Source organism: Teleopsis dalmanni, chromosome 2, assembly GCF_002237135.1.
Source record: "Teleopsis dalmanni isolate 2A chromosome 2, ASM223713v2, whole genome shotgun sequence".
Classification (NCBI taxonomy): domain Eukaryota; kingdom Metazoa; phylum Arthropoda; class Insecta; order Diptera; family Diopsidae; genus Teleopsis; species Teleopsis dalmanni.
The window spans coordinates 125,315,257-125,326,271 of NC_051847.1; the positions used below are offsets into that span (position 1 = coordinate 125,315,257).

At 27.7% G+C, this 11,015-nt stretch overlaps 1 protein-coding gene across 1 annotated transcript; it reads right to left on the reverse strand.

Annotated features, from left to right (window-relative positions):
- Window positions 1-3,151: 3,151 nt before the first annotated feature.
- On the reverse strand, window positions 3,152-3,688 carry LOC119675650. Its single transcript, XM_038086856.1, has one exon. The coding sequence runs from the start codon at window positions 3,686-3,688 to the stop codon at window positions 3,152-3,154; it is 537 nt and encodes a 178-aa protein (XP_037942784.1).
- Between the last annotated feature and the right edge of the window lie 7,327 nt (window positions 3,689-11,015).

Consider the following 11,015-nt stretch of genomic DNA (forward strand, 5'->3'; position numbering starts at 1 on the left):
TTACAATACGAAAATGCCTAAGTAGTGCATATAAAAAAATATTTTGAATTTTATAAGACAACTAACATGTTTAAGTTTCATGGAAAAATGTTGTGCTACTAAAACTTTTTCATGGTGGACCTTGCTAAATTTTTGTATCTCTTTTATTTCTACATAGAAATGCAAGGATGCAGTTACATTCGTATACCAATTCAAGTATATATGCATGCATATGTGCATCCTCAATGCATAAGCATGTATGTGTGTTATTGTCCTTTTGGCAACATTTTTCGGTAGCATATTTCATATTTTATATTTAAACATGTCAAAAATTCCTAAAGGATTTTTTGCACATAAGTTAAAAAACAAATAAATAGATGTATGCAGAAGTCGAGTTACATCAGGAACCAATTCCTGAATATATACATACGTTTTGCATATATAAGAAACGTTCTCACCCACACTTACACATACGAGTATATTTTGTTATTAAATAACTACAAAATTAACCTTTTGAAAATACTTGCAGTGCAAACTAAAAATACAGAAAGGCAGTGAAGCAAAATAACAGGGCCAAGTCAAGCGTTATGAAGAAAGAAAGTAAGTTTTATGCTATGTTACATGCGCCAACAAGAGCAATCAGCACATTTTTCAGGCAGTTGCGTAAAATTGCTCCAAGGAATTTAATTTTTTTCTCTTGTAACCAAACAAAAATACTTAACTATTTAAAATTTTTTAACTAAAAAGCATAATGAATTATTTGTTTATGTGAAGGCTAAGATGCGCCAGTTTTTCTACATTGTAAACGAAGATAAAATAACAAAATATACTTTACTTTTCAGTGAAAGTTCCATTACTAAAACATTTTTAAAAATTCTTGTAATTAGTATGTTTATATATATATACAATATCACTGTATATGAATGCATCTATTATCTAGTAACACACATAAATTTTTGGGTGCCCCATTCTTTAATTCACTTCAACATTGATATTGGCGAGATACCTATATTTATCAATTATACAGCTGATTCTAATATATCTAACTTCCCACCTATAACTATTTTCCAGTTACTTTCTTAGCTAATTGAATGCTCCTCACGAATGCTCCCATAAGCTGCTGTTACTTTATGATCTCTTATATGCTTGAATCTTGTTAATAATTACAAAGAAATGCTATTATGAGGATAAGATATCCTTAAAAATCCACTTAAATTTTTTTTAAGCAAAACGAACTATATTATGATGTATTGCAGGATTTCAGAATCAAATCAATCAAGGAAGTTAACCTTAATATTACGGTTATTTTAATATTATTCCACAATATTCTTGTACCATATTTTCAAGTGTTAATAGCCTATATTTCACCAACTACAATCTCTATAAACCGCTATAGTTTCTGTAGAAAGCAACCGATTAGATATAAGTATTGCACCAGTTGGCAACACAGTGACTTCGTAGCTTCTGCAATAGCAGTAAATTTTACTTTTTCTAATACTCTACTCTACATTACTTATCCTAGTGCTTCAGTGATTGATATATAGTATCACTGATTATATTTTTAATATATAAATATATATCATTAAATTTAATCAATAAAAAAATATTTAATAAAACTATAATATTTTTAAAATTTATTTCAAATTTTTGATATAGCCTTTAGTGTGAATTATGGATTTTTTAATAATTTAGATTCTTCATCCATTCAAAAAGAAGGGCTTTGTTATCCAATCAACACTGATATAGTTTACAATAACCCGATGCCTAATATATTACCCATGTTAAGAATTTATTGTTCAATCAATATGAAGTGTGGAAAGTTGTCTCTCACCTAACGAAATACTTGGTTACCTGTGGCTATTAGAGAATAGGAGTTCCAAAGCTTTTTCGTTTGTAATACGGTTGTCATTTGCAATACCTTGATACCGTGATCTAAACACATCAACAAAGAACAACCATCGATCATCACGGTCACCGAAACCATTAGGTTGTCTAGTGACTTCTAGAGTGCAATTAACGGATTAAATTTTATTTTTTTCCTATTATTTTATAAATAATTGGCTGCATTTATGAAACTGCAACAGATATTCAGCTCTTTTGACATATTTTGCATTAAATATGTGGGTATACTATTAGGTAATTTTAAAATATTTATATTTATTGCATAATTGTTTTCAATAATATTACTAGAGGAGTGGACTTTTGTCTTCAAGTAGCACTGATTTCGTTCAATTTAAATATTAGTCGGGAAACTGCAGTCGCCAGAAGAGTTCTTTAATTTTGGAGCAAATGTAATTTCTTTTGTGCATCAGCACAGCATTTTTTATAATGGTCTATAGTTTCAGATTTATTCATATTGAGAGGTATTTGTGCTTTCGCACAAACATAACACTTTTACACAATTATGTGCAATTTTAACCATTTTTTCTTAATGTAACTTAATATCTTTATGAAGACTACATACTTGACATTTCTATCTGCTATAGTAGCCAGCTATTAGTGAAACGTGCTTTAAGCATTATACATACGTAGAGATAAGAATGATAATCTCCTTTTTTAATCATACTTGGGTATATGATGCAATTTTTTAAAAAAGTTTTAAATAAATTAAAACACAGGATAAAATATTATATTAAGTCATTTTACTTTATCAATATTTTAAAGGACTGTTTTTGAAAAAATAAATAAATAAATGTTTTCTTCAAAATTTTTATAGAATTATAACATATATATCATTTTGATATTGAAACCTTTAAGTTAATATAACGTTCTGTTCAACCCATTTTCTGCAATTTTATAAATAAACATTAAAATAAATTTAAATTTATATGTTTTTGTGTAACAAAAATTTCTTGAATTTGAGATAGAAATAATTAGATATAAATATTTAATTGTAATAATTAATATTATAACTATTAGTTATTTAAATAAAAGAACGAATAGTGGATGAGTGGTCCAATAATGCAATTTATTTCTTATATATTATAATTTGAATAAGACATTGTAAATTTGTATATACTTATTAATTTCTTTCCAAAATCTGTTTTTTAGTTCCAACAAAAGGCTCATAATTAGAGATAATACACACAAATATTGTTGTGAGCATAAAATCCTAGCCAACTTAACAGCACTTCCGTCGTGTCCAAAAAGATATTGTAAGGAACACTAATATCTAAGAAAAGCGTTCATATTGTGAAATGCGTTCCTGTAATCGTGTAAAAAACCGCTTAGCATAGTTGCAGGATTGAATTGGAATTTTTTGTGTCTTGGCTTGAAACAACAGGAACTGGTCATTTATCATCTTATGGCATCTATGGTTTTGGGGTAGGGATTTAACCAACTCTACAGCAGCATTGTGATAGAACTTAACGCATTGTTGTGCGCTTGATTTGCATTGATTATCAGCTTCGAGTTCAGCCAGATAATAGATGGACTCAGCTTTTAGTATAAACAACTCCATTTTGTATTGGTTATTTACTGGGTTCGGCATCAAATACTCGTCTATTAAGTGTATTATTTCTTCAGTGAATTTTTTCACTTCTTCATAAATTACATCCTGTATTGGTGCCATCTGCTTAGAATCAGTTATAACATTCCTTTTTCTCACAGTTAATCGTTGAGACAATCTATGTTTAATCAAACCATCTCTGCAAGTATTTTTAAATATTTTAAGGCTAACATCATCTAGTCCTGAATAAACGGTACACATTTTTCTAACGTACTGCATCATTTTAGCATATCTGCCTTTGTTGTGTGCCCTTTTTATTTTGTTTACCAATTCAGTTTTGCTTTCCATTTTGAAAATTATGTAAACGAAAATAAATCTAAATTTGCTTCAAATAATTTTGAAATTTCTTAAAAAAATTTATTTGCATTTAAATTACAAAAAATTATGAGGGAGGTAACTAGATCGTATTTTTTAAAAAAGAACATTAATTATTAAAAACAAGAACATTAATTAAAAAAAAGAACATTAATTTCATTAATTTCAATAAAAACAATTAAAAAATTTATTTAAAAACAAGTTAAAACGGTTAACGGTCACTGTTAAATATTATGTTACGGTTAAGCATATTTAACTAAATTTAAAAATCTTAAACGTATCACTTGATATATTTAATTTAAACTGAAAATTTAAAGGTTTTAATCCTATCATTCCGTATTTTATTTACTTTATATGAGTTACCTTTCGAAGTTTTTTAAATATAATTTACTTTCATCATAAATCCACCTTTTTTAATGTACAATATTTAAATTAAAACTGAATTTTGTTTGGAAAAAACAACTTAATTAAACTTAATTAAAACTCTTAAAATGAAATTAAGATCTTTGCGAAATTAAGGTATGTCTAAACATAGAACTATACTTATTTTATTGCTATTCTTACTTATTTCTTATTAAATATCAAATTTAATATCATTTCCTACTGGAACTTTCTATGTTTTGATTTAACCCAGACCATAAACAATTTAGATACTAAACCTTCATATATATGTTGCTTTCATAAATTTATCTTCTAAATGAATTCTTGATTATTACTCATATTATAAATAATTCACACTTTGGATATCACACTCAAACTTTCACCCTAAATACGTATACACTTGAGTATTCGACAACCCATTTGCATGAGAATTTGAATAAATAATTCCCAATAAAATAATAATAATTGAAACAAAAAGCAACAAGTCATCACATCTACAATACCTCGGAGACAGTTTTTATGCTTCAGTGGTAAAATAAAATTGCATTCAGGCGCAAATATCATAGTTGATTAAAATTCATCTAATGAAACCAACAAACATATCCTTTTCAATAACAGGATACAAACATATGTTTCAGAAATTTTTTATTTATTTATTAATATTTTTTATTGCATGTATGTTAGGTCTTGAAGCCAATATATACTGTGTTGAAGTCACATTGTGCTGCAAATGTATGCTCCTAACAGATTATCTATGACAAGATATGTTACATGGGCTGCACACTGAGGTAACCGGACAGTTGGATTTATTTATCACATCCAGTAAAGCCGCAATACCACATGCAAGCATGACGTATGCATGCATGTAGGCATACGAAAAGCTGTCATGCAGTTGAAGCATTAAATTCACACATAATAACCAATTGAAAATTTATCCGAATCACACAAGCCACAGTGCAATTGGCAAAAACATCAAAAATATTTCATTTTCAGAATATGCAACAGTAAATTCTATAAATTCAAATATTATTTCATTTAAAAGTAATAAGTATAAATGACAAATAATTTGTAAAACTGTCACTTCAACTGTCATTCAGTTTGACATGCACTTATGCCAGCAATTTGTAAGCTCCATACACAATCACTATTCGAGCACGATGTGCTACGCTTTTCTAAATGCAACTGCAGTTGCAATTCATACAATTTTCTACAATAAAAATGCATTTAACTAAAACAGCAACAAGTTTTTGTGTTGACTCTGGTGTTTGAGTGAATGTGTTAAATATAAAATTTTATTGTAATATTTCCCCATTTTTTAACATATTTTTTTTTAGCATTTTAATTCGAACGTTGTACGAATAATGTTGACAAATTTAATGTAACGTTTTTGTACGTTACACATAAAATTTGACCCCATCCAACACGTCAGGCAGACAGATATGCGCTTATCCGAAATGTGTAGTAATGGCAACAATATACGGAATTGTATGTATATACACACTGCAGCACATAAAATAAAGGCTTCTTCACATTATAATAATTTTAAAAATTAATTAATATTAATACATTAACAGATTGTTTGATTAATGTATAAATATCCTTATATATATTATTCACAATATTAAAAAAAATATTCTTTTTATTAGCTTTTTCAATGGACAGTGTCTAAATCATAGACAGTAACATAAGATCAAAAATCAATGTGTTTAAACTCAATTAAAACATTTTTACTTTATATTTTTCGTGATCTCTTCTGTTTCCGTATTTCCATATCTTCTATTTCATTTCAACATAGACTAACGCAACTTTTTTCGTCGCTTCCCAAATTATAATTCTGCTACTGACATTTATATTAATGTCCTTATTAGAACCAGTCTTATTATATTACTCTCTTTATCTTCACGGTATAATATATATATTTGAACTAAACACTAGTTTTCTAAACAAGGTGGAAATAAAAAAATAGCTGTATATTTAAAATCAGAACTTTGTTCAGACTACATATTTGTAATAACAAAAATGAGTTGATTTTCATTATAATATGAATATTGGAATATTACAATGGATAAAAAAAATAAATAGTTAACTAAGTGTTGAATATTCAACATTTCCATTCATTTTAAGAAAAGCTTTACTTATATTGAAACTAAAAACACGTGTAACACGTATCTCGTGCTTATATTTTATTAGTCCGAAGTCATTACTTTGTAATCCTTCAATATGCACTAAATTATTAAATAAGTAAGATTATATTTAAGTAGGAAATCGCATCAGACGCCATGACTCATAGGTCACTCATTACACCTTTGTAGAAAAGTCATTAAGAATATAATTCAAATTATAATTAAATTTTAGGTGAAACTCTACACTAAATGGCCACTTTAGGATCATCATACCACAGTTTCAATGGCAAACTAAAACTAAAATTGGTTGGATATGATCTACCAAGCATACGTAAATCTTCTAGACTGTGATCAGCTTACACATTTTTCTTCGATTTTTTTTTAAATCTTTGCTGGGATTTTTGGATGGAAACATAGGGGGTCTTCAAAATTTAAGTAATTATACCGAAAATTAAAACCATTTGGAAAGATTATATTGCAGGTACCGGTAAAATTGAAAATCGAAAAGATCTAGAGTATCATCAGCCATACCATAGATCGCGATGGAAACTATGGTTCGGTTTAAAAACCAAATCTTACTAAACTTCACCAAATCAAATCTCTGCATCAACATCCAAATATACCAAGCTTATCATAAAATACGTAATTTATTTAATAATACATTCAAAGCTGTATATAGGGCTATAGTAACTCTGGAGTCTTACCACATTAAAATATAATAGTACTTATTGTTACTATATAATAGTTACTTATTGTTTATATTTGATTAAACTAGCTGCCTGAAAATAATAAATTTGATAACTCAGTTGTAGTTTCTTACTTTCTAAATTCCAAGCTAGTTTAGTTAACCTAGCAGTTCTTTGGTTGTCTAAAAGAACAAATTGAAGACGATAAAGATACTTTATTTATAGAGATATCAATTTATAGGCTTAGTTGTTGGTCTTTAAACTGAATGCTTTTGGAATGTACAGGGTTAATATTGCATCATGTGTTAATCATAACATCATATACACGTGCTATAGATATTTTATTTAAGTTTTTAATTAAGAACCTGAAACTAGAAACAATTAATGCACATTGATTAACAAATTAATTTTTTTAGATAACTTTACGGCAAGTTTTATTGAAAATAGGCCATGTTGTTATACACATCTTGAAGTTAAACTATTATTTAATATAATTACACCTAACATTGTAAACATTTTATTACACCAAGTATAAAAGCTAGTTAAGTCCATCAATGCGATCTAACTTGAATCTTTAAAATTAAAATGACAATTAAAATTTATAATTGAGACCTGCCAGTATGCTCTCGCACAATCCACCCTTCTATATATAATTTATAAATATGGTAGTTATTCAGTAACAAATAGCTTCAATTCAAATAGTGTACATTTATTTCTGTAAAGTAGTGTAGGGTATCGATATCAATGTATACATGAGTACATATGATTTATATGGTGTACTCGTAGTAATGTACATTTTACATTACTTTGACACGTAAAAAAATTCATGTTCAAGTTGAAAATAAATTCACATTATAACTTTTATAAAATCAAAATTGATCCACAATTCTGCAATACACATTATGTATGCATTCCAGTGCTGTGAGCAATTTAAAATTCATTGAACATAATTTTTTATTTTTGATCTCGTTTTAGTACAATATATTAAATTTATAGTTTTAAAAATTTGAATCAATTTTAAAGTTAAAAAACTAAGCTTAAAAACTAAAATAATTTTAATTTTTACTCGACTCTGCTTTCTGTTATATAGACACACAACCAGCATATCATCAATCACAAATTTAATTTTTAAGATAAAAGTATCCCGTCACTGATGGAGACGGGACTAGTTGACATTTGATATGTTATTTAAAAAAAAAAATTAATCGATATAATCTGCGGTTAATGGCTGATTTCGATTAACCACCATGTTACTAGAAACTTATTTTTTAATGACCTTTACTTCGCAGATATTACTCACGAGCTCTGCCATGGGGTATACAATTATGACTAAAATTTGTTTTATCATTTTAAACTTTTCGATAAAGTTTTACAAATGCGCCAAACAAAACTCAATGAGAGTTGTATGATGCTAATTTTTCTATAGCACGAACATACATCATATTAAATTTCGATATTATATTAAGTTCAATTTTACGACAGTTGTAAATGACACTAGATGGCCTCTCACCAAATACCTGTTCTTAAAAAATTCCGATTTCTTCTTATACGCGTACATACGCAAACAAACAGTACAGCAATTCGTATATAAAATGATTAATATTCGTATCTTTTTAGTTTTTTACATTATTTAAAAACAAATTTTTATGATTAGATTTTGGAAAAAGTGCCATATAGGAATTATATGTCGCATATTGAAACGATTTACAAACGAATACGATTTATTTTTAGAAGAAGAATAATATCTTAATGAGGTCTTGACTGCAAGTCTTTTTTGTGAAACTTTTTGTTTTTTAAGCACACATCAAGCACTTTTTAACTTTTACATATGTACTTCATTAATTTACAGCCTTGTGATCTGTCATGCAAACACCAAATTTTTAAGCTGAATAAACCGAAAGTCAAATACAAAATAAATATATGAAATTTTTCCAACCTTTCGTTGATGTTTTTTAAGCAAAATGGAGAGGAAGGATACATACCATATAATACAATTGACAAACAAAAGAAGCAGGTGTGATACAAACCATAAAGTAAAAAGGATGCCAAAGTGTTCATAATGCGTGCAGCTCTTGAGTTGAAGTGTACTTCAAAGCTAAATGCAAGTCTTTCAAAAATTCTTTCACAATTTTCTTCAACTTGCATTCAAAGGAGGAAAGTGCATTCCAAAAACAAAAACTATCTTCTATTGAACAGCACTCGATAATGTGCTGTGCAAGTTGTTTTGAAAGTTTTACCTCCAGTTATCTTTAAATTCTATTTTGTTAATTTTAATTTATTACTAAAATTTATTATTGAGTTAACAGAGTTAACACAGTTTTCCAAAAAACATTTCTATCTTTCTCTCTCTCTCTCTCTCTCTCTCTCTCTCTCTCTCTCTCTCTCTCTCTCTCCCTCTTCTCTCTGCTTCTCTCTTCTCTCTCTAATCTCTAATCTCTAATCTCTAATCTTCTATCTCTTTTAATCTCTATCTCCTATCTCCTTAATCTCTCTCTCTCTCTCTCTCTATCTCTATCTCTCTCTCTCGCTCTCGCTCTCACTCTCTCTCTCTCTCTCTCTCACTCTCTATCTACAATACCTCTACAAAAGATTTAACAATTATCAACAACTATAATGGTTAATAGCTTATAAGTGAAATAAATTTGTTGATAAAAAAATATTAATAAATTAATTGAACTTCTAGTTTTAATAACACAAGATAGGTATGGTCTTGGTTGAAGTTTTTAAAACCTATTTTGCTCTTTAAATTTGTCAAGATTCAATTTAAATATGTGACTGTGCTTTGCATTTGAAATAGTTTCTTCTTCATATTTGATTTTAAATAAATTTAAACAGCATAATTATCTAGTAACTGACTTTAATACGGAAAAATATGTGGCGAGGATGTCAAAGCGAATTGAAAAAAGATTTCAATTAATTTGCAATTAATTTCATATTATTTATTTAAGTTTTGGTAATTCAAATTCTTAAATGTAAATGAATTTATTTGTAGAATTTGCCATTATTTTTATTTTTTTATTTTGTTTTGATTATAATTTTAGCTAATTGAGAACCGCTAATTGTTAAGTGTAAACACATTATTATTCACTTTACTTATATTATCTTTTAGTAACTTTTAGTAACATTGTCATTATTTCATTCCCTATATGTAAAATAATTTTGTTATAATCAATAAATTCTATTTACTTTTTCTTAATAATGTTTAAATTTTTCTTACTTATCATACTTTCTACGTAATTTATTTATTTGTTGCAAATATGTTCATAAAGGTACCCGTGCACATATTTTCAAGTACATCTACTGTGTGCTATAGTTTGTTTGATTTGTTTGCGCCTCCAGATGTATAAAATCGCCAACAACAAAATATTACATACACTTATGGCTTAAATACTCGTACATAAAATTTAATAAGATTTTTTGCTACATGCTACGAATTTTATATTAATTTATTTTATATTTTTCTTGCACTACTTGTATGTTTATAAACGAAATACAAAGACGCACAGGAGTCCTTGTACACTTGTTATATTATAGTTCGTACAATGATTACATCCAATTAGCATATTAAATTAAATAAATATTAAATTACGTATACGAGTATGAAGCAAAATCCTTTTGTCAGGTTTGTGTTTCACACGTGTATATCCTGTTTAAATATTATGATATGCCATTCATTATAAGCTATAAGCCAAGGTATTGCATAAAATCTCTTAAGATTTTATACTTTTATAACATTATATCTTTTACTTTAACTCCAGCAGTGTGCATATGTAAGTTTCTTAAGAAAGTGGCAGGATTTGGCCGAAAGTGAAAAAAAAGTGGATATAAAAAACAAAACACTGTGGTTTAATACACAAAATTTCACATTCCTTCCGTACATGTGTACATTTCTGTCAACTTTATCCATGCATACACAAACATCGTGCAAACAATGATGTATAACTTTCTAAGCAACCTATAATGAAAACTCACATTGTTTGAATCCTGTCATATTCCGGCCATAACTTATTCTGCTCATCTTAA

What these genes read in the sequence shown, in the direction of transcription:
- LOC119675650 (XM_038086856.1), bottom strand. Translation starts at nt 3,688, where the DNA reads ATGTGTACCGTTTATTCAGGACTAGATGATGTTAGCCTTAAAATATTT.